We start from the raw sequence: 21867 nt of genomic DNA, 5'->3' as shown, positions 1-21867 counted from the left end.
GTGCAGATAGCTCCACCATGAGAGTTTAGTATGGTCGGTTAACAGGTAGGCGACTAGAGCACTGAGGTAACCTTTGATTGATGTAAGAGGCGCCAACATTACCTTTCGGCGTACTATACGTGCAACGAAACAGTTTTAGCTTTTCGTCTTCTACGAACACTAGTGAAGGCGGCAGCAAATTGGGCATTCTTCGATAGTTGAGAAGATGAAGGAATAGCTGATCATGCAAGGCCCGGGTCTACAATACATGCAACAAAGATTCACTAGGCATGCGACAATTTAAGGCTACGAGGAATTAAACAGGCCTTTCAAGACTTGAGTTCAAGCTCTAAATCACCACCTTCTGCAATAACGATAACTATAGATGAATATCAAGCTATTCAACAGCGCGCAAACCCCCACTCATTAGCAGGAAGACCAGGCAAAATCTTTACACCGGGTCCTGCCGCGAGCATATATCTGGTTATTGATATGTAACAGCTAAGCCGGTTTACTACACGTCACTGCAGAAATAGCGTAACCAGTTTGGTTACGCTTACGGTTTCCTTGACTAGAATGATCGAGTCTCGTCCGAATATGGCGGGCGAGGAAAGGACGGGTTTACAAACATGTCCGGCTCCAGGATGTGAAGTAATCGTCGGTTAGGGGCGAGTTGAACTTAACAGAGTAAAATATAGACAAGGATCAAAACCAATCTGTTTCATTTCCTCCTCCGTACAAAGCCACATGCGTCTGTCGCATCTCAAAGGACCCTATCTAGAATACCACGCAGTTCATTAAAGACAAACTCCGGATTGTCCCTCTGGACAAAGTGACCGGCCCCCGGGGCCAGGAGAGGGCCCTTGCTGCGATCCGGCTCGGTGAGCTTGGCCAACCCTTGATTGAAACGATGCCAGTAAGGATTCATGTAGACCTCCGTGAGTCTCGGGAGCGCACCGCTCATCTGCTCGAATTCAACCTTGAACGCCTCGAACTCATGACCGACGACGGTAACCCAGGGACCACGACCATCCGGACCCTGCAACTTGGGCCCATCGCTGTCCGGTAAGAGTTGCGCCAGGTTCTTTCGACTGAGTCCTTCACGACTCCCATTGCTGGGGTGAAATACCCGTTGCATATATGCCCGAGCGGCACGGATAGAATCCACCGTCACCCCTTCCGGCAAGCTGGTCGGATCGAAGCCTGGTGCATCTGGATCGGGATAGATGGAGACAAAGTCGGAATTTGCGAGCACGCTGTCAAGAAAAAGAAGACCTGCGACAGTACCGGGGTATTCTTGAGCATAGAGCCGTGCCAGCGCGCCTCCAATCGAGTTAGAGACCAACACGAGCGGCAGACGGCTAATATCGGATATACCCATTTTCTCCGATGCGATTTGTGTGAGCAATTGATGCAGGTCACGGACTACTGTCAAAGTATCATGACCGTGCATGGGGTCCTCGGCGGTGATGTCACCAGGATCACGGTCAGTCGTCTGGCCCTGGCCATACCGGTCATAGGTCAACATGGCGGGCAGGCCTGGGGCGGGAGGCTGTGCCTGCAGGCGCGCAATGACACCCTCCCATGAGGTTTGTGGTAGTCCGAGGCCATTGACAAACACGACTAATACGTGATCAACTGTGCCCACTGCCGGTTGGAAGCTGTAGCAGAGCTGAGCGTTTGGCTTGGTAGCCAGTGACAAGAATTGATACTGAGACATAATGTAGAAGAAGATGACGAAATCAACTGTATGGAATGATGGTACTGTGGCCACAGAGGAGTTCACAAGGGCCACTGGTCAGGCTCCTGGTGCGATAGAGGGGGAAACAGTAGTGACATAAATGATTTCAGATTTCAGGAGAGTCCAAGTGGGGAGAATTTGGGAAGACTTTAAGCGAGGGGTAGTAAGCGGGGACCACGAACATACAAATGCGACACAGGAAAAGCTTGATTGAATCTGACAGCCTTGAGTCAGTCTTGATCCATGACTAGTGGTAATTTAGGACTCTCCCAGTGGTCTTAGCTTTCGGGGCGGCGAAATTGGGACCCACAGCATCGATCACTATCTCAAGAAACCCAGCAGATTTGGGCATATCGCCAGTCGGAAGGATTATGATTGGCTGTAGTAACCGAAATTCCTAGCGACTAAATGAGAATTCACCTTGACTAATGGTGTCGTAACTCTTATTATTTGTGTATTTCGTCGTCCTCTCGATCCTAAGGACAATAAGTTATCCGCGACAATTTGATGTCTTCCGTACGCCGAAAGTTTAGATGCATAATTGTCCCAAGTCGGGCACTTTCGGTCACTTTTGCTCAATGGACCGAAGAGCATTCGGAGACAGGCATATAAAGAAGAAGCAGTCCCTTTCCCCCTTTTTCAGCTCCGTATATCCCAAGCATTCTCCCTTCATAGCTCAAACATTGTGTTAGTATTAGCAGACAATTGGTGATAATGTCAGGGAGTGTCGCATCTCCAGCAGAACACGCCGGCGCGAGAAGTTCTATAACGAACGACCAAGCAGCCCAAAAACATCCATGGCGCTTCTGGGCAATTACCATTGCCCTCTCTCTTACTGGTCTTCTATCGACCATCGAAGGGACCATTATCACCAGCGCGTTACCAACAATAACGAAAGCCCTTGGAGGATCAAGTGCCTACATATGGGTTCCCAATGCGTACTTCTTAGCCTCGCTGGCAATCTTGCCACTGATTGCTCAGGCCAGTGACATCTTTGGCCGTCGTCCGCTTCTTCTTATGGCTGTGGCATTGTTCATACTCGGCAGTGGCCTATGTGGTGGTGCCACATCGATGCGGATGCTGATTGCCGCTCGTACTGTGTATGTATCGAATATCTAGACACATCGTCCGCAAACTCATCTTCCTCATAGACAGGGTCTTGGGGGAGGAGCAATAGCTCTATTGATCAATACTGTCGTTACTGGTAAGTTTGCCGATTTTCTTCTATTTCGAGAAACTTGTACTAATTCTGGCCCTAACAGATCTGGTACCACTACGAGAGCGTGGGAAGTACATGGCTTGGATTCAAATGACTGCAACCATCGGAGCTGCTCTTGGGCCATTTCTCGGTGGTCTCATCACTGATCACTCGACGTGGCGCTGGGTTTTCTATCTTAATATACCTATTGGGGGTGGTAAGGACCGAGCCCGTATATTATCATGTCAACACACGCTCACCAGGAAAACAGCTGCCTTTGTGGCTCTATTTCTATTTCTCCATTTGAACTACGAGCGTGATCAAACCTGGAAACAGCGATTAGGGCGGCTTGACATAGCAGGAAATGCTATATTTATCGCTGCCATTATTGCTGTTCTTATTGCACTGACTTGGGGAGGCACCATATATGACTGGGGAACGTATCATATCGTTGTTCCAATTGTCCTTGGCTTCGTCGGAATCGGTCTCTTCATCACGTTTGAATGGACCATTAGCAAGGAGCCATCATTCCCGTGCAGCACCGTGTCCAATCGAACATCTATTGCTGCATTGATATTATGTTTCACGCATTCGATTTGTGTATATTGGACATTTTACTTCCTACCTATCTATTTTCAAGCTGTTCGAGGGGTATCAGCAATGCGATCAGGTAAGGCAAACTCTCTCGGGGTGGTCGTCCTTAGTAAGCATGTTCGCTCAACTAACTAAATTATAGGTATCAACACATTGCCGGTCTTCGCTGGCATCCCCCCGTTCGCGATTTTAGGAGGTTTACTCTTATCCAAGCTCGGTCGCTACAAGCCCCTCCACTTCCTCGGTTTCATTCCTCTCACAATCGCTATGAGTCTGTTCAGCCTACTCAATGCAAATTCTAGTACGGCTGCTTGGGTATGTTTCCAGCTTCTCTGCTCAGTCGGTGCTGGTCTACTGTCTGGAATTACCCTCCCAGCCATGCAAGCTCCCTTAGATGAAAGCCTGGTCGCAGTAACTACAGGCGTCTGGAGCTTTGCCCGGGGCTTTGGCAGCGTATGGGGCGTCACGATCCCTAGCGCCATATACAACAACGAATGTCGGAAGAATGCAAGGAGTATCACGAACCCAGCCATAGCTCATTATCTGACAGGTGGTCGTGCATACGAATATTCCACAAAGGCATTTTTAGACAGTATCCAGGACCCTGCTTCCCGAGAACAGGTTGTTCAGGTCTTTCAGAAGGTATGTTAGCTGGTTCTCGTAAGCTTGTGGTATACTGACTTCCTCCACACAGTCACTTCGTACAGTTTGGCTCGTGGCGATAGCCTTTGCCGGCTTGGGATTGTTGGTAACGCTTGTTGAAAGGGAAGTCAAGCTCCGGGATAAGCTTAATACCAAGTTTGGCTTGGATGAGAAGGGTGGTGATGAGTCGTCAGACAAGGTATGACTCTTCCTGCAGGGTTCTGATGCTTGTGGAAGACCTTGCATTCTTTTGAAAATATTGGAGATGCACTTATGAGATAGTAATGTAAATATGGTGTATTCCGGCCTTGTAGAAGAGGTATGCAGAAATTCTTTGTATTTAGACACACCTATCGTCAAATTGGACAGAGCGTACTCATCTTTGCAGTTCATTGTGTAGCTTCCTTGTTTGACTTGTGTATGAAACATTCTACTGCATCCACACTCTTTATATCTTTGGCTTGGAATACAAGCTACCCAACCAAATGTGTTTCATAACTAAAGTATCCCAGTGATTTTCTCTGTAGATGAATGAGGATTTCAGCGATTTGCATCGAATGACGGAAACATTCTGAGGAAGTACCAAGCTAGTGAATTATCGTACTAAGCCATTCAATCTTTTACAATCTCCTCTTGAGGCAAACCACGAGCTCATCATCCAAAGAGTGAGCTTTCATGTCTCCAGTGAATGTCACTATGACTAATACCTGGCTTTCCACGTAATATAAAAGAGTCCACTACCTCCACTCATGACCAAACTATGGATACCAGCCTGTAAATTCGCAACCCTAACATGAACGACGAAATGGAGGACGAAGATGATGACGAGGAGGATAACACAGGCAACAACACTGAAGGAGTCGCAAATCTATCCCGCCCAACATCCCTCCCCATCGAACCAGCCACAGAAAAAGAACAAAATCTCATAACCAATGTCCCAACCGATCCTCTGCCATCCTTCAAGGACCACATCAATGAAATATCATCCCTAACACTCGGTGAGACCATACATGCCATCTCTAATCTCATTCCCGGTCTCATCATCACCGTTACATCAAATGGAGAATACCTTGTCACCCACCACAATCACGAGGGCACTGTTGGCCTCGACCGACTTTGTGAGGTGTACGACAACTGCGCGAAGCGTTGGCTGCAAGAGCATACATCTCTCGAAAAGAATCTTCTGCAGGGCTCTCTTGACACATTGGTATTGTCTCTGTACCGATTCGGTGATCTTGTTCTGAACGTGGGACTTGCATCAATTGAAACTATGGAACTTCCGGACGATTGTGGACATCAGGCTGCTCGGGTGGCTTAGCAAGCTACCTTTCATTCTCTCCTTTTGTTTGGGGCCTTTTCTTTTGTCAGTTGATTGTTTTCTGTGCATTGTGGGGTTACTAAACTAGGGTCATGCTGAATCTCGGTCCCTCCCTCGTTTCTTTTTGGGTGGGTGGAACGCGGACCAGTTTCGGTTTCTTTCCCTAGTCTGACCTCTTATTGTTTATTTCTTGGACTGGGGCTTTTTCATGGGTGGTACAGAAACCGAGTCCCTCCTTTAATCTCCATTGTGGTGATTAAGTGGAACGCGTGACAGTTGATAGCATCACTTCAATGGAAATACAACACTTCAGTCGAAGTCTAATCATCAGTCTTTATCCACCCTACATATAGTTTCACTCAAGATATCTCGTAGTAAATATAATTAACCAGTATTGGTTACCACTCATCATAATGCTATTTACAACACACAAACCCATCACCAAATCCCTAAAAAATATCAAAAACTAAATTCACAACACCACATCACACGCTATGCAAATGGTATCTCCGCTAGAAAAACAAACCTACAAAGCCAAATCCAAAAACCAAACTTTTATCCAAACACAAAAATCATACATCATAAGCCTTCTTCTCAACATCATAAACCGGCGAACACGCCAACCTACTCCTAGCCCTCAGCCAAGGACCATACAACTTAAACACAACAGGGATAGGAATCATCACAGCCGCAATACAGCCGAGCATGGTTCCGGCCCATTGGACACCGAGATTCTGCATCATTTGTCTCGAAAAGAGAGGGAATGCACACCCGACTGCTGAGCGGAGGATTGTGTTTGCTGCTATGGTGGAGGCCGCACTAGGTAATATCTGTTAGTTACTGGGGTTGGGTATTGTGAGATTGGGGTTAGGCTTACAGTGTGGGGTAGCAGTCAACGATGTAGTTGAAACATTGTAGGAAGATGAGGAAGATTCCGGCGCCGGTGAGGACTCCGGAGGCCATGGGTGCCATCCAGTGGATGGAGGATGTGTAGCCGGTCCAGCCGAACCTATTGAGATTGTCAGTAATGTTTCTAACCAGGGATGTAAAGAGGAGAAGGGGAGTGGCTTACCAGAACATTCCTCCTGTAAAGAGTACAGCACCTAGTATGGCAGGGGAGAGACGCCATTCAGGGATCGGTTTGTCTCCATTTGCTGCAAGCTTCCGTTTATAAGCGCCCTGGAGGAAGAGCACATAGCAGCCGCCGAGCAGTTCACCCAGAATAAGGCCGACAAACGCAAGACCACCAACACCCATGTTCATACCGTAAACACCCTGGAAGACGACCGGGTATGCACCGAGTAAGGCATACATGAGGCCGTAGATGAATGCGATGTAAATGGAGATAAGGAGGAGAATAGGCTCTGTGAATAGCATGGTAATTGGGCGCGTGAAGTTGTTCCGGATGAGCTCCTTGAAGTCAACCTCCACTTCGTCTTGTTTGGCGTGGATTCCCCAGTTATGGGTTTGCCGGCGAAGCTCCGAGGCCTTGCGGACTAGAATCACGGGAGGGTAGGACTCATCCAGGAATATAAGGACGAGAATGAAGCCCAGGAACACCATGATGGCGGATATGTACATAGTCCAGCGCCATCCGAGGGAGCTCATGGCGATGAATCCGCCCACGAAAGGGGCGGCAAAGGGTCCGATAAAGACAGCCATGCAGAAGATCGACATGATGATACCCCGTTGTGCGTTGTTGAATAGATCAGCAAATACAGCAGGGACGATGGAGATGGGGCTGGCGGCAAACAGTCCAGCAAAGAAACGGCTTATCATAATAGTCTGTACATCCTTTGCAGTGGCGCAGGCAATGCTGAAGACACCACATCCAAAGAGGCCAACGGACAACGGCCAGCGTCGTCCGATAAGCTCAGATGCCGGCGCCCAGATCGTCGGACCGGCAGCGAAACCTAAAACGTATAATGTGACACCTAGCGATGCAGCCTCCGTACCGATATTAAACTGCTCGCTCACGGAACCAATGGCAGCGGAGAAGACGGCACTAGCGAAGGAGCCGGCAAAGGTTGCGTAGCACAGGATGCATACGAGGAAAGCTCTAAATAGATGCCGTGTTAGTAACTAAATCCACTTATGACAATCCATGGTGGGACAGGCGAACCTTCTCAGCATGGACCAGTTGTAGGGATGTAATGGATCGTCTGGTCCATCAAACTCAACCACATATTGCTCAGGATCAGGGAGTAATGGAGGATATTCTTTCCCTGCACCCATTGGTAGCCATTGCTCCCGCGGCAGGGGGCCTCTGGTCGAGCCAACGGTTGTCTTTTGCTGAAGGCGATATGTGTTTATGCGCTCGAGCTCTAAAGAGTTAACATGGTTTGCCGTTTCATCGGATAAGTCCTCGCTATCAGTGTCGGTTTCATCAAGAGATGGACACTTGCGGTGATCTTCTTGGTAAGTCGGGATGTCACCCCGAGTATGGTCCATTGTAAAGGGACTATCTTATTATCTTTATGGATATGTACAAGAAAATAACTGCGTGTGAGAATTCAACAGAATTCTCAAGGCAAGGTTCCCAACTGCTACTAATATACACAGAGGTGGACAGAGCCACAGGCCCAACTAGCCCTCATTTTTTCACATCATTTCTTCTGGTCTCGCGTACTCCATCGAAATGAAAAGAGCCCACTGACGTTTTGCTGCCAAACAGAGCCTGATTTGAACATCGGATAGACCCATTCTTTTCCGCGATAAAGATTTTCGATATAAAAATGATGTTATAGAAACGCGCACGAGCCACAGCACCATGTGACGGTCGGAACCCTGGCCAATCAAGTCTTCGGCACCCAGGCAACGGCTTCGGTTATTGACGGTGCTGTGGCAAGTGTCAGGAACAGGCTAGTGGACCCTGACTCATGACCGAAGCCAACCGAGAATAGCCGCTATCAGGACACTCGGTTTCAAGACAGAAGATTTTTCATCCTCAGTAGTTCATGTAAAAGTGCCGATTGTGAGGATGGAAATGACGGAAAGGCCCTTCCGGCCCAGCTATCGTCGAAGACCGGTACTTGAAGCCGTTCCGCTAAAGCGAACGTGCATGGCCCGTTCCTGATCCCGTAACTCTTATTGGTACCTTGATATTGGCCACTGCAAGGTCAATTGCCGTCCGGAGTTCACCTAAGGAGGCTCAGACGTTCTGGACGAGAAAAGTCTGCGTTTTAGATTTGATTTAGAATTATGCAGTTTTAGAAGTGTACTAGTCTATTTAAACAGTAAATATTGTAAGGTGAGCGTACGTCATCACGTCGCTACTAGATCAAACACTGATATTCAGATCACATGTCCCCTGCCTACATAAGTCCTAATCGCTCGAATACTTTTGGTGATGATATGTTTGAGAAAACACATACGTAAAACATCTGATGTGACTACATACAAACTATAGCTGACATTCTTTTTCAACATGCGATACCCATAGCCGTATCAACCCATCCACTGTTTTTTGCTCGGCAATGAAAAAATGCTCGAAGTATCGGGTCAGTCCTGGAGCACAGGTTATGTTCCAGCTTCAAATTTTGTATCCTTCCAGATAGTCAAGCGAAAAATTGAGAGGCCGACTATCATGGGCTTTGGAGCCATGAATTGAAACTTGGTAGCAAGAATGAGACGCAACGCACCGGCCAACTCAAGGCTTTCGTGCTCAGAATCCACTGGCGGACCTGTAAGGCTTTAGTGAGACAGTCTTGAAGGCAGTGTTTGACGCACTCAAGCATGTGTTGCTCTTCGTCGATGCCCAACTCGTGTTTTGAATCACATATCGAGAGGCACTGAGTGATGATTGATTGGTAAAAGTTATTCTCCATTGAGGGTGACATTGGGTAATGGGCAAAGCAGGTTCAAGTGGTGATCAGGGCTCATCTTAGATTTCACTCTGGCCAACTCGTCGTCAGGGCACGCAGAGGTTGGGCTCGGGGGCTGTAAAAGCGCTTGTAACACGACCCATCCTGTGTCATTCATTCGAGGCTGCCAACTACTGCGACATGCGGCGGATGTCGTCATGCAATTTATGTCTTTGGAATCCGAGTAGATCTGAATGCAGTGCATTCAAACTTCCAAAAGTGGAAATGCGTGAAAGACACAGGAATAAGGAGCCCTGTTCGGAATTCCCACTAGTATATAGTTTCCGTCCCATTGTAGCTAACCCTATAGATAAGGGCCCTTGTCAAGCTAATCCATCTAGCCGGTACAAGGTTGATGCACTATTACGGAAGATGGACCCCAAATTGTGTCATTCGGTCCTGCACCAGCTTCTACTTCCTCTTCCTATCTTTATGTTTTCCAAATAAATAATTAAATGATCATTGTAGTCCAGAAAGTGAGTTGTGGAACCCTTCGATTGACATCTGGTGCCTTCGTCCGCCGGTCTTCCGTGCAGGACCCAGTAATTTTATTAATATTATAAAGAGGAACAGGGATATTACTACTATTAATTACGCTGGCGAAAATGAACTTCACCAACAGAGGCGCTAACTTCAAACTTCCCTCGTTGCTTTTCACCTAAATCCCAAGCCTCAACGCAGGAATAACCTTCAACATTCTCACTACTAGCGCGGTCGACCTGCAGCAGCTACTTAAAGAGAACAAGACGACCAGTGCTCAAATTGTGGAAGAGTACTTGGCGCAAATCGATCGCTATGAGCCTGCACTCAATGCGCTGATCTCGCCTGCTCCGCGGGACAAGGTCCTCAAAATCGCCAAGGCTCGGGATGAGGAGCGCCAGAAAGGGCAAATCCAGGGCCCATTTCACGGAATTCCTATAATTTTGAAAAATAGCTTTGTCACGGCGTCGGAGCTCGGTATGAGCACCACAGCTGGGTCATATTCGTTCCTCGGAGCCAAGGTGTCAAAGAACGGAGGTATCACTCAGTGGCTGATTGACGCTGGGTTGATTATCTTGGGAAAGGCTAACATGACTGTTATCCTCGAAGAGCGTGACGACAAGAAAGAGAAAGTCGCCACAGGAGTCGAAGTGGTAGGCGGAGAGAAGTACTTTGCATCGCGAGAGGTTATCGTCTCGGCTGGTGCATATCGCACACCACAGGTGCTGATGCTCTCTGGGATTGGACCAGCTGAACTCGTGAACCACAATATCACGCAACTTGTCGATGCGCTGGAATTCGGCCGCAATCTACATGACCACTTCTCGTTTGTAAGGTGGTGGAAACTCCGGCATCCGGAGCAAGGCTTTCTATCGGTACTCCGCTATGGAGTGACCCGGCATATACGTTAGGCCTCCCAGCTGACTGGATGTCACTGTGCAAGCTCCATGTGAGGTGTTGGTGGAAGCGTTGAAGGCGGACGGCGAGAGCGAGTCAGCTCTTGGGGCGCACCCTTATCTTGCCCCTGATTCCTGTCATGCTGAGATTGTCATTGTTTATGCCCCTGCGGGTGCAGCTATTGCAGGTGCTGATATCCCGATGGGCGGCACGCATATCGCATCAGCTATACTAGGCATGGTTCCCACTTCCAGAGGATGTGTTACGATAGCGTCGGCCGATGCAAGGACTCCACCTCTCATCGATCCTATTTATTATTCGACTGAAGTTGATCGTGCGATCCTTCGAGCCGCCATTCGACAGACAACCCATGTTCTCTCTGAGACACCTGAAGGTAAAGAGATGATCGAATGTGAGGCTCCATATCCTGGATTTATTCCTCTAAGACCCGATTCTACCGACGAAGAAATCGACGTCCAGGTGAAGCAAGGAGGAAACACATTCTATCATCCAGCTGGCTCTGCGTCAATGGGAAGCGTAGTGGATACTGAGCTCCGGGTGAAAGGTGTTGGGAATCTTAGAATTGTGGATGCTAGCATTATACCTTTGCCAATAACAGCACACTACCAAGCAGTTGTATATGCAATTGCAGAAAAGGCAGCAGACATTATATCTAAATAGGTCAGATATGTTGGTGGGGGGAAGAGTCTAAGGAATGCTACCATTTAGTCAATGGGTTAGAGCTAGATTCCAATACTTATATTAACCGTGAAACACAAGATACTCAAATCCTGCAGTAATTAGGGGAATTTTATGAAAATAGAGAGAGTAAAACAGATATTTTGCTATCATCATTATTTCCCTGTCTCGACTGACATGTTCAAGGGCCGTTCTTCCAGGTGCATAAGTAGGGAGACACTAAGTAAGAAAGCAAAAGGGCCAAAAAAGAAATAACAAAAGAAGAAGCCGAACGCGGGGGTCGAACCCGCAACCTTGAGATACCGTGATGACTAAGAGTCTCACGCTCTACCGATTGAGCTAGCCCGGCTACTTGTTGAAGAACGCTTTGTCTTTTGGCTACATAAGGCAAAACCAACGCAACAAGCTAGTAGGATGCAAGTCTGCATTGGATGTTCATCCCCATCCTCATGCCCTACCATAACTCCATATAGATAGGTGAGTGGAGTATATTCTGTTCCATAATGCTATCAGAAGGTTATCGACGGCTTATTCCTGCAGTCAATGCATGCCTTCACTACGGCCTGGTGTGAATTGCCTTCCATACTTCCCGCTCTTGCGGATTATATATTTTGCTACGAAGGTAAAGGTCGGGCTTTTACGCACAATCCCAGAGGGTTTTAACCTCACATAGCTAAGTGTTTGAACACCGGCCTAACAATCAGTTGTCAATATCGCCTGAGCAGTAACAACATATTATGAGTGTCTGTAAATGTCTATAACGCGTGGTGAACGATTACTTTGGTGCCTCATTCCCTTCGAGGTAAATGCCAGGGATTCATCTGCCACCAGGTCAGCAAGAACCCCAATGACTCTTTACTAGTCAGAACTCAGTGTCATTGTTTCATTGACTCGAGAGCCTACACACATAAGCGAGACATAAGAAAAGTCATCAAACAATACTGCTACTTGTGATTGAACACACCAGAGATTACCTCGGCATGGAAGAATAGTTTTTCCCCAACAGCTTCGCGCCCCGCGCATGCCGCAGTAATTACGCCCAATAACCCGGAACCGAGACGCAGCACTTATTCATCAGCCACAATGAAGACCTTATTAGACGTTGTAAAGGATTGCGACAAGTAAGCGCTCTCCGAACAACCTCACATAACCCAACTAAGACCCGCCTAGCTTTCCCTACGCGGAAGATCCAGATTCAGCACATGAGCAAGTACAGAGCTCACTATGGAAATTCTACCTGCCGGAGGATCCCAGACCACACGGTCTCTTGATTGATGCCGTGGTAGAGGATATGCCATGGACGGCAGACTTCCGGGTGATCCCTACGCCTAAGAAAGAAGTGCACCTTATTCGGCCGGAAGGCGCCAACTGGCAAGAGAAATGCGCTGAAATCATTGAGCGACAGGCTGAAATTGCGCGCGAGAAAGGAGTGTTTCCTAAGTTCGGAAAAAAGAGGCACGAACAGTTCCCGATTGTCGGTGCCAAGTTTCCTGTGGGTATTGATCGGAGTTTCTTCTCGTACCTTGGTATCATAGGTCGCGGGGTACATATGACAGCGTACACTCGGACAGAGTCCGGGTTGAAGTTCTGGATTCCGCAGCGACAATTTCACAAGGCCTACGGAGGTCTGCTGGATAATACCGTGGCTGGTGGTATGGCCATCGGAGAGCAGCCGTTAGAATGTTTGATTCGCGAGGCGTCGGAGGAGGCCGCAATGCCTGAAGACCTGGTCAGGAAGAATGTACGGGCTGCGGGTACTGTGAACTGGATCACCATCAGCGATGAGCGATCTGGTGGTCACCCGGGGCTCATCAATCCGGGAGTTCTCTATGTGTATGATCTTGAAGTCGACTCAGATATGGTTTTCAAAGTGGTCGATGATGACGTATACGCCTTCCATCTGATGGACACGGATGAAGTGAAGGAGGCTATGTTAAATGGTAAATTCAAACCGGCCAGTGCCAGTGTTCTCGTGGATTTCTTCGTTCGACATGGTCTTATCACGGCCGAGGACGTGGAAGATTATCCAGAGATTGTGTCCCGACTACATCGGAAACTTCCTTTGGCAACCACTCCACATTGATGAAAAGTATGGGGTTATCCCCATGATGATCGACATTCCGTGCTTGAGTGGTAGGACTCTTGTATTAGTCCATAGGCTACTCGCTGATTAGTGATGCTATTAAGCGCTGGAGAGCTAATCTGAGCGTAGGAACCTTGCATGCATAGTTTCATTGTACTAAAAAGCCACCGGTGTCTCATGAAACAAAGAGAACACTTTTAATAGCACAAAATACGAAAAAATCCCGCGATTGGGCAAGTGGAACAGCCGCGGATCCCGTGGGAAGTGGAGACATGAAGACCAATCACCCCGCCATGTGCAATGCTTAGCTGTTGGGATCATGAATTCTGCCCCGCTCCGATGTCGTCGTTTTGTTGATTCACTTGTGTTGACTAGACAGGGATAAATCCCAACGATAGCCTGTTATTTCCCTTCAGGCTTCCCCTCTTTCTGAATTACATCTCTGACCACATATGCCATTTCACTACTCTTCGACCCCAGAACAAATCCTAGAACCAGAGACAAGGTACACAATCCTCGCACCTCACCATGTCCCAAGCACCGGACAAGAAAAACTCATTATGGAACAAAACGAAAGTCATAGGCAAGAAAAACTTCGACAAAGCCTGGGATGCACTCGACAAACTCGGGCCACCCGTTAACCGACTGACTAATAAACTCGGATCAGAGGCTTTCTGGCCTATGACAATAGACAAAGAAAGCGAGAAGGTGGCCCGAATTCTCCAGAGCTTCTGTAAAGATGGCGTCTATGTCGAAGAATCCAAAGAAAGTACACCTGTACCCGAAACGAAAGGAGGAAAACAACCGATCGATAAGCCGCGCGGAAAGCCGAAAGTGTTGCAGAAGATTCCGTCCGAAGTTATCAAACAGGCGAAGGGACTGGCTATCTTTACGGCGATGAGAACGGGGCTATGGTTCAGTGGTGCGGGCGGTAGTGGTGTTCTCATTGCCAGAGTGCCTGAAACTGGCGAATGGAGTGCGCCATCGGGTATCCTGCTGCATACGGCTGGTTTGGGATTTCTTGTCGGTGCAGATATCTACGATTGTGTGATGGTGATTAATACGTATGAGGCATTGGAGGCGTTCACGAAGGTCCGCGTTACTCTCGGAGGCGAGATCGGTGTCACTGCTGGACCGGTGGGAATTGGTGGTGTGTTAGAGTCGGAAGTTCATAAACGGAGAGCCCCGATTTGGACCTATGTTAAGAGCCGAGGATTTTATGCGGGTGTGCAGATTGATGGAACAGTCGTCATCGAGCGGATCGATGAGAATGAACGATTCTACGGCCGAAAGATTCCCGCAAAGGAGATCCTGAGTGGCCAGGCCCGGACCGACGATCCCTCGGTGAAAATGCTTACGCACACGGTTCGAGCGGCGCAAGGTGATGTACAGTTCGAGCAGACACCCGCGGGAGTTAACATGGCGACGGGGCCGAGTCCCAGCGATCTCCAATATGAAGATCCGGCGAGCACTCAGATGGCTCAAGTCCAACCGCCCCCGAATCATGGGCCGCAATACAATATTGGCCCACAAGACACCAGTGGCGCACAGTACAATTCTCAACCACCATACAATGTTGAATCACAGCACAACGCTGGAGCACCGTACAATGCGGGACCATATAATGCTGGACCACCGCACAACCCCGGGCCACAGCCCAATGTCTTCCCCGATGATCCAAGCGCTATCGTGACGTGTCCGATATGCGAACAATCTGTATCATCTCTGAAAATCAATGAACATATTGATTCCAATTGTCAGAACTTCGTTGAACCAAAGTCCAGCACTGGGGACCTGACTTCTTCTCAGCCAAATCATGGCCCCCCGTACAATGCTGGACTACAGTCGAATGCTGGACCATACAACGCTGGAACACCGTACAATCCTGACCAACAGAACAACGCTGGGCCGTACAATACTGGACTACAGTCGAATGCTGGACCACCGTACCACCCTGGGCCACAGAACAACTCTGGACCGTACAATGCTCACCCACCGTATAACGCTGACCCACAGTCAAATACTGGGCGGTACAATGCTGGCCCATACAATACTGGACCACAAGACAATCTTGGGCCGTACAATGCTGGACCACAGTATAATGCTGAACCACAGCACAGCGCTGGACCATATAACGCTGGACCACCATACAACCCCGGGCCACAGTCCAATGCTGGGCCGTACAATACTGGACCATAACACAATCCTGGTTCACAGAATAACGCTGGCCCATACAATACTGGACCACAAGAGAATCCTGGGCTGCACAATGTTGTACCACAGCAAAATGCTGGGCCACAGTCCAATGCCGGACAGGCTGGGCCTCCTAGATACTATTCGTAAGGTTAAGGAAGTTACGTGTACTCGAGATCATGTTTGTTCATGAGACTTAGCAGTTGGTACAATTGCTTACCCGACCAAACGAGACATTCATTTGGCATATCCGGGGGCCCTCTGTATTGTGTATTACTTTTCTTTCCTCAATGCGTTGACACATAGTTTCTCTCATGAAAATTATCGACTGGAAAAATTTGATATGAATGTAGACTGCCCTAATCTGTATTAGCAAACATTGATCCACTGGTGTATGTATCCATGTATAGACACAACTAAAACAGTAACTTGAGTTTTAAGGCAGATGTGTAATGGAATAGCATAATCTGCGTCCGAAAATTATGGCAAGGGAAGGGCTTATAAATAAGGTATCGTATGGTGGTAATGATACCAATAATTATCCACACTATATCATCCTGTCCATACTAGCATGAACTGACGATATATGATATTATGAACTATATACAGTACCACCACTAACACGAGTCCAGCATATCAACAAGAGCGCTCTTCTCATCCTGTGTAATAGTCAAGTTATACACCGACTTGACTTTAACCCACATCTTTGCGTACGTACAATAATACGAAGCTACACAATTAGCGCGCGATTAGATAAAACCTGGGATGAACTTACTCAGAGGAGGCTTCCAGTCCTCCGGTCCATCATCGCTCTTCTCACGGTTAACAGAGTTCGTCACCGCGAGGAGTTGAGGGTTCTCCAAGTCATTGGCGAAAGCCTGACGTTGGTCGGTGGTCCAGTCTGAGGCCCCACTCTGATTTTTCAATAAGTATTAGCTCAGAATCTATCCTTGTAAGAATGATGATAGACTAACCTTCCAGGCATTGGAAAGCGGTACAACATGGTCGATGTCCAGATCGCTTTTATCCGTCCAGGTCTTCCCATCATACGGCGAGTACCAGGTTCCACTAGTGGGGGAACAAGAATCATTCTTTTCGACGTCCTCACCATCGCGGGCAAGAACGACTTCACGAGTGTCGCATGAACTTCATGAAAGTATTTTAGTACATTTGCTTTTAAAGAACGGATGACGATACATACTCGCCCTGGCTGATCCAATGAGGAAATAAATCCCGGTCATAGCCATCCTGCGAGCCCTGAGCAGCGACCGTTAACCCAGCCAACTCATTCTCCGCAGTCGTTGTCGCCGGAATGCCCGGGGGAGTTGGAACAGGAGCCGGGGCAGGAATAGCATTCACGAAAGGAAGGGCCAAAAGGGCCAGGGCGGTAAATTGGACCATGACGAACCGGCCAAAGAAGATGACAACAAACGAATACACCATTCACAACACATTGTGCTGGCGACCTTTATATATCTCACTTGCCAAGCGATCAGCACCATCCCTTGCATATCTCTTCATCTGCCGGGTGTAACGGGCTGGAGCCAGTGAAAACCACATGTGTCCGAACGGCTTCTTGGCGTACATGAGCGGATGCAATGAAGCAGCACACATTCTGCAATGCCGCAACGCCTTTGGCCGCTGCTAGAGTCTTGGCTAATTTAGTACCTGGACCGCCCTGTCGATTCCCCAAATGGGAGGTCGTCAGGATATTGGTGCGGGGGTGCTTATCAGTCTCCTCGTCCTTTGTATCTCCGGTGTTTGAAGACCACGCTCGGCATTGAGTAAGGCTGATTCGCCCACGGTCCCATAGATCAGGGGCGATCATCGCTGTCAGTGTGGTCTGCGTGTTAGATGTACATTGATCCGTCGGAATCCGACGGAAGAAAAATAACTGAAGCCAATTGAAGACGGTATCGAAGATGATCATTTATTTCTCATAACAATCATACATTTCATGAATTATATGCATATAGTAATCTTAAAGTCCCAGAGCCTTGAGGATCTCCTTTCCAACGCCCGTCGCACTGGCCGGGTTCTGACCGGTGATCAGAGTAGCGCCGTCGGACGTCTTCGACACAACAACCTTCTCGCCCCACGGCTGATCGGCCTTGACAAATTTACATCCGGGGATCTTGTTCAACTCATCCTCGACCAAGTATGGCATGAGCGCGGTCAGTTGTGCCTGGTCTTCCTCGACGTTGGTGAAGGCGGTAACGGTGGAGTTGGCGAGCAAGGGCTGTCCGGACTTGGTGGTCGCCTTGATGAACACGGTCGGGCCGTGGCAGACGGCGGAGACGGGCTTTCCGGCGGCAGCGAAAGCCTGGATCAGTGAGAGGGAGGTCTCGTCGTAGTGGAGGTCAAACATAGCTATAGCGGTCAGTTCAATCCATTCTGTTAGAGTGGGAAAAAGTGTTCCTTACGTCCATGGCCACCAACGTAGAAAATGGCATCGAACTCCGAAACGCGAGGCAGGAAATCAGCCAGCTTGTGGGTGTTCTTCCAAAGCGACTCCTGCTCCTTCAGAAATTTCGAGGACACGGGATCGCTCTTGAACGCCTCGACAGAAGAGGGGTCGAGGGGAGCCTCACCACCCTTCGGAGAGGCGATGGTGAGCTCGACCTTCTCATGGAGGACCTCCCACGGGTGGGCGAACTCGGGCTAGACTTCCCATTAGACCTGCTCGATCGACAGGTGTGCATGGCGGGGTAAATTGGTAGAACATACCAGGTACCATCCTGTGGCGTGGTCGCGGTCAGGAATTTGAGCCTGGGAGGTCAGGACAACGAGAACCTTGGGAGCCATTTTGTCAGGATGTGTGAATTGTGTGGGTTTTCTGCGCTGTCTCATAAACCCTCAAAATGAGGGTCCCGGTCGAGCTTATATAGGGTACAGTGGGGCAGCTGATGATGAATGACATCACTTCCCCGTGTAGGTCACTTCAATACTTAATTTTTGGCTTTGTTGTTTCGAACTACTTCCTGAATATTCCTCTTCTTTGTGTGGGGTCGAGATTCTCTCCAGAATACGGTTCCTAGATCAAAGGGTACTTACGTGGACGAATGATCTACGAGTCCCTGAATAACCACACAATCGCTGGTGTGAGAATCGTGCAGAACACCCAAGACAGCCAATGAGACATTTGGAGAAAAGTAAAAGCGAGCGCTAATTTATCTTATCGAGTGGAGTTGACCCACGAGTTACCGTGCCTTCGGCGAATAGTCCCCCCGGTTCGGCGACTATCCATTAATAAGTTCAGTAATCATGGATTACCTCTTCACGATCAGCCCAGCTCGGTGGGTTGGAAGCATAAGCAATCATACAGCTGTTTCTATTTGTTCCTTATATATATAAGGCAGTTGTTCATGGAATTGACTTTCTGACTGCTTCTAGTAGCTTTTCAAACATCTCGAACATCACACCTAGGCTAGTGCGATGGTGGCTCGGTGGTGCTTCGTTAGCCTTGAAGAGACATTCTTTAGGAAAGCTGTTCTACTTAACTGGCTTCTATATAGATTAGTTATGGTACTAAGTACCTCGGCTTAATAGTTGACGGTATTAATTCCCATCGGTGGAGTAGAACTCGTAGTGGCACCCCAGAATACAGAGCGTTTGAAGTTCATGATATTCTAGAATCAGAAATAGCTAGCTCCTGCATACAGTCCTAGAGGAACGTATAATCCTTATTATCTGTTAACAACTTCCTCACCGCATCTCGAGGCTTAGTAGGCTCCCTCCCCAGAATCTCATGCATCAACGGATGTATTGTGCGCAATGATCCTTTTGTAATCTCATCCCAAATTGTAGCAATCCACTCGAAGTGCTCCCTCGGCTTGCCGCGTTGGTCATGTATGCTATGTGTATCGAGGTACTCCTCCCGTGAGACCAGATTAAGCTTGACTTGTCGACCAGTGGTGTCATTGAGAATGTCTACCAATTCCTTATCAGTGGTTGTCTCCTCTGCAGTAAATAGGACAATCTGGTTCTCGTATCCGCCACGAATCATAATGCGCGCGGTTGCTTCACCGAGTTCTGGACGTGAGGTAAATGCCACCTCCCCGTCTGCGGGAAGCGTCACTGTTGTCTTTGCCGGGTACCAATCAAGAAATACGGTAAAGGCTTCCGCATATATGCCTTCCTGGATGGAGGTATATGTAAGACCGGATCTAGGATGGTTAGAGCAGCACAAAAATACTTTCATAGAGTATAAATAGGAAATACATGACATACTCCCGAAGTAGTTTTTCAGTAAGAAGATGATCTTGCTGTACAGGAGCCTTGGAGTCGTCTGAGAAGCCACCAAAAGCGAGAGATGTATACCACACCTAGAGGTTTTTTAGCGCCTTAATTCTGCAGTATATCAGTTATAGAATGGGGCCAATATATATGCTTCACCCCAGCCTTCTTAGCGGCATTTATAACTCTAGCATGCTGCTCGCCTCGCGAATAGCCACTCGAACTGACGAAAAGTAGGTTCTCAACATCGCGCAGTCCCATCTCAAGTGATTGAGGGTCATCGTAGTTAACATGACGGAAGGCAATTCCACGATCCTCAAACTTCGATTTATTTTGGGAATTGGACGATGCAGCAGCAAATTCAGAAAAAGGAATATTTTCAACAAAGTAGTTAAGCACGTGCTTTCCAAGGCCTCCAGTTGCGCCGGTGATGAGATACCTCAGTGCCATCTTGTCAATGCGAGGTTGAGTTGCGAAAGCAGTGATATAACAATGCACTGTTTTTGATGTTGATATGTGCTTCTTAGCATACTATGTTATGTTTTATAAGTCTCATTCCCAATGACGTTTTTCAGGGATGTGGATTTATGATCAGGCTGTATTATTAAAGCGGATCATCAGTAGAGAAAATCGTAGAATTGTATTATCAACTAAACTAAACCACCATTGGCGTTACGGTCAGACACATAGATTCATCAGTAGGTCAAAATACCGTTTGAAACGAATTAGAATTACAAGTGGTGGGATAGCCGACTACCGGGGATCCCACTGACCTGGAAATGCTCACTAATCGACTTCCATAATCTATAATCAATCCTAAGCTACTCTTATATGACACAGGCACCATATAAAGCTCCAGGAAGCACACCTGCAAAGCGGCCACTATCCTGCCAACAATCCAATCTCCCGAAACTTCCTCAATAACTATGGCTCCAACAATCCTCATCGTCGGCGCGACAGGCAATACTGGCCGAGCCGTGACATAAACCCTCCCAACGCTTCTGAAAGCAAGCAAAACCAACTACCGTATCATCGCCCTCACTAGATCCGCCCCTAGCCTTACGGCTCAACAACTTGCAAAAATCCCCGGTGTCGAAATCATTGAGCAAAACTGGACCGAGATCACCGCCGACTGGTTACAAGAGCACCAAGTCGTGCGCGCCTTTATCGCATCTCACAACGCACCAAACCAATTTGTCGAAGAATCGGCCTTCCATGTTGTCGCCCTGAAAGCTGGTGTTGAGTACGTTGTGCGCATCTCAACCACCATGCCTACTGTGCGCCCTGATTTCGGAGGATACTATCCGCGAGCGCACTGGGCGATTGAAGCTCTACTTAGTTCACCGGAATTTAGTGCTTTGAAGTGGACGTCTCTCCAACCAAATGTGTTTTTAACCTACTATGTTGCTCCCGCTGTCGAGTATATTAAGCAGTATAAGCGGACTGGCGAGCAGGGTACGCTGAGGCTGATGGCGGCGAAAGACGCGCCTGTAGGTCCTGTTGACCCCAATGAAGTCGGCATCTTCGCAGCACACCTTCTGGCCCTGGATGATCCGAGTTCGCATAGCGGGGCCAAGTATGTCCTGAATGGACCGGAGGATATCACGGGTGAACAGCTTGTGGGTTTGGTGGAGCAGCATATTGGCACGAAGGTGAAGGACGTGAGCTACCAAGATCTGGGCTTCTTGGATGCGCTTCTAGCCAGTGGCTTTGGAGGGCCGGGCCAATCAAAGACTGTCATGGCGTCTCTTAAGTATGGGTTGTTGACCATGTGGGAAGGGACGTGTAGTGCTTCGACGACCAGCAAAGAGGTTTTGGAGATTGCTGCCCCAAGGACGACGCCTGCCGAGATGGTGAACAAGTTGTTGGAGGAATAAGGGCCAAATGGAGACGTACTAAACTGAAAGGAAGATTGTTTTATGGGCTCTTGATCCTCCAGCAAAG

The 21867-nt window shown here is 48.2% G+C and overlaps 11 protein-coding genes and 1 non-coding gene across 12 annotated transcripts; 5 read left to right on the top strand and 7 right to left on the bottom strand.

Annotated features, from left to right (window-relative positions):
* Window positions 1–302: 302 nt before the first annotated feature.
* Window positions 303–1915, bottom strand: F9C07_2157021 (Alpha/Beta hydrolase protein). Its single transcript, XM_041285822.2, has one exon. The coding sequence runs from the start codon at window positions 1697–1699 to the stop codon at window positions 743–745; it is 957 nt and encodes a 318-aa protein (XP_041146119.1). The 5' UTR covers window positions 1700–1915; the 3' UTR covers window positions 303–742.
* A 139-nt stretch (window positions 1916–2054) lies between these two features.
* On the top strand, window positions 2055–4539 carry F9C07_2157020 (macrolide phosphotransferase k). Its single transcript, XM_041291884.2, has 6 exons — window positions 2055–2820; window positions 2872–2924; window positions 2983–3135; window positions 3190–3588; window positions 3655–4154; window positions 4207–4539. The coding sequence occupies exons 1-6, from the start codon at window positions 2435–2437 to the stop codon at window positions 4357–4359; spliced, it is 1644 nt and encodes a 547-aa protein (XP_041146118.1). The 5' UTR covers window positions 2055–2434; the 3' UTR covers window positions 4360–4539.
* A 688-nt stretch (window positions 4540–5227) lies between these two features.
* Window positions 5228–7923, bottom strand: F9C07_2069630 (major facilitator superfamily domain-containing protein; the record flags this gene model as incomplete). The annotated part of the gene is made up of 5 exons (XM_041291875.2): window positions 5228–5347; window positions 6051–6291; window positions 6350–6481; window positions 6545–7531; window positions 7595–7923. The coding sequence occupies 5 exons, from the start codon at window positions 7921–7923 to the stop codon at window positions 5228–5230; spliced, it is 1809 nt and encodes a 602-aa protein (XP_041146116.2).
* A 2017-nt stretch (window positions 7924–9940) lies between these two features.
* Window positions 9941–11758, top strand: F9C07_2256641 (putative glucose dehydrogenase; the record flags this gene model as incomplete). Its single annotated transcript, XM_071510118.1, has 3 exons — window positions 9941–9981; window positions 10045–10690; window positions 10770–11758. The coding sequence occupies 3 exons, from the start codon at window positions 9941–9943 to the stop codon at window positions 11391–11393; spliced, it is 1311 nt and encodes a 436-aa protein (XP_071366406.1). The 3' UTR covers window positions 11394–11758.
* On the bottom strand, window positions 11677–11760 carry F9C07_t148. Its single transcript has one exon. It is a non-coding gene; the product is annotated as a tRNA-Lys (tRNA).
* A 734-nt stretch (window positions 11761–12494) lies between these two features.
* On the top strand, window positions 12495–13494 carry F9C07_3838 (putative thiamine pyrophosphokinase; the record flags this gene model as incomplete). Its single annotated transcript, XM_041291882.1, has 2 exons — window positions 12495–12532; window positions 12582–13494. The coding sequence occupies 2 exons, from the start codon at window positions 12495–12497 to the stop codon at window positions 13492–13494; spliced, it is 951 nt and encodes a 316-aa protein (XP_041146114.1).
* A 528-nt stretch (window positions 13495–14022) lies between these two features.
* On the top strand, window positions 14023–15693 carry F9C07_3837 (uncharacterized protein; the record flags this gene model as incomplete). Its single annotated transcript, XM_041285829.1, has 1 exon — window positions 14023–15693. One exon carries the CDS (start codon window positions 14023–14025, stop codon window positions 15691–15693), a length of 1671 nt encoding a protein of 556 aa, XP_041146113.1.
* Window positions 15538–17590, bottom strand: F9C07_2283391 (uncharacterized protein). Its single transcript, XM_041291874.2, has 4 exons — window positions 16889–17590; window positions 16662–16833; window positions 16463–16601; window positions 15538–16417 (listed from the first exon to the last, which is right to left on the bottom strand). Exons 1-4 carry the CDS (start codon window positions 17128–17130, stop codon window positions 16305–16307), a joined length of 666 nt encoding a protein of 221 aa, XP_041146112.2. The 5' UTR covers window positions 17131–17590; the 3' UTR covers window positions 15538–16304.
* On the bottom strand, window positions 17030–17866 carry F9C07_1527657 (uncharacterized protein). Its single transcript, XM_071508181.1, has one exon. It carries the CDS (start codon window positions 17615–17617, stop codon window positions 17180–17182), a length of 438 nt encoding a protein of 145 aa, XP_071366405.1. The 5' UTR covers window positions 17618–17866; the 3' UTR covers window positions 17030–17179.
* On the bottom strand, window positions 17591–18553 carry F9C07_2283389 (ThiJ/PfpI family protein). Its single transcript, XM_041291873.2, has 3 exons — window positions 18415–18553; window positions 18111–18348; window positions 17591–18057 (listed from the first exon to the last, which is right to left on the bottom strand). The coding sequence occupies exons 1-3, from the start codon at window positions 18535–18537 to the stop codon at window positions 17669–17671; spliced, it is 750 nt and encodes a 249-aa protein (XP_041146111.2). The 5' UTR covers window positions 18538–18553; the 3' UTR covers window positions 17591–17668.
* F9C07_2283388 (uncharacterized protein) lies at window positions 18554–20556 on the bottom strand. The gene is made up of 3 exons (XM_041291872.2): window positions 20083–20556; window positions 19918–20012; window positions 18554–19853 (listed from the first exon to the last, which is right to left on the bottom strand). The coding sequence occupies exons 1-3, from the start codon at window positions 20371–20373 to the stop codon at window positions 19352–19354; spliced, it is 888 nt and encodes a 295-aa protein (XP_041146110.1). The 5' UTR covers window positions 20374–20556; the 3' UTR covers window positions 18554–19351.
* A 413-nt stretch (window positions 20557–20969) lies between these two features.
* F9C07_3832 (NmrA-like family protein) lies at window positions 20970–21800 on the top strand (the record flags this gene model as incomplete). The annotated part of the gene is made up of 1 exon (XM_041285828.2): window positions 20970–21800. A coding segment is annotated over one exon (831 nt), but the record flags the coding sequence as incomplete, so codon positions are not given.
* Window positions 21801–21867: the final 67 nt, after the last annotated feature.

The sequence above is a fragment of the Aspergillus flavus genome, chromosome 4 (genome assembly GCF_009017415.1).
Source record: "Aspergillus flavus chromosome 4, complete sequence".
NCBI lineage: Eukaryota > Fungi > Ascomycota > Eurotiomycetes > Eurotiales > Aspergillaceae > Aspergillus > Aspergillus flavus.
Note: the sequence above shows the minus strand (reverse complement) of the source record. Positions and strands in the feature narration are given on the sequence as shown.

Coding starts and splice junctions, on each gene's coding strand:
- F9C07_2157021 (XM_041285822.2), bottom strand. CDS start 1,699: ATGTCTCAGTATCAATTCTTGTCACTGGCTACCAAGCCAAACGCTCAG.
- F9C07_1527657 (XM_071508181.1), bottom strand. CDS start 17,617: ATGATCATCTTCGATACCGTCTTCAATTGGCTTCAGTTATTTTTCTTC.
- F9C07_2283388 (XM_041291872.2), bottom strand. CDS start 20,373: ATGGCACTGAGGTATCTCATCACCGGCGCAACTGGAGGCCTTGGAAAG. Junction 20,013..20,082: donor ATGCCGCTAAGAAGGCTGGG/GTGAAGCATATA, acceptor AAAAACCTCTAG/GTGTGGTATACATCTCTCGC. Junction 19,854..19,917: donor ACTGAAAAACTACTTCGGGA/GTATGTCATGTA, acceptor TAACCATCCTAG/ATCCGGTCTTACATATACCT.
- F9C07_2283389 (XM_041291873.2), bottom strand. CDS start 18,537: ATGAGACAGCGCAGAAAACCCACACAATTCACACATCCTGACAAAATG. Junction 18,349..18,414: donor ACGCCACAGGATGGTACCTG/GTATGTTCTACC, acceptor TGGGAAGTCTAG/CCCGAGTTCGCCCACCCGTG. Junction 18,058..18,110: donor CTACGTTGGTGGCCATGGAC/GTAAGGAACACT, acceptor TGACCGCTATAG/CTATGTTTGACCTCCACTAC.
- F9C07_2283391 (XM_041291874.2), bottom strand. CDS start 17,130: ATGGTGTATTCGTTTGTTGTCATCTTCTTTGGCCGGTTCGTCATGGTC. Junction 16,834..16,888: donor CATTGGATCAGCCAGGGCGA/GTATGTATCGTC, acceptor ACTTTCATGAAG/TTCATGCGACACTCGTGAAG. Junction 16,602..16,661: donor CGCTTTCCAATGCCTGGAAG/GTTAGTCTATCA, acceptor TTGAAAAATCAG/AGTGGGGCCTCAGACTGGAC.
- F9C07_2157020 (XM_041291884.2), top strand. CDS start 2,435: ATGTCAGGGAGTGTCGCATCTCCAGCAGAACACGCCGGCGCGAGAAGT. Junction 2,925..2,982: donor GATCAATACTGTCGTTACTG/GTAAGTTTGCCG, acceptor TGGCCCTAACAG/ATCTGGTACCACTACGAGAG. Junction 4,155..4,206: donor TTGTTCAGGTCTTTCAGAAG/GTATGTTAGCTG, acceptor TCCTCCACACAG/TCACTTCGTACAGTTTGGCT.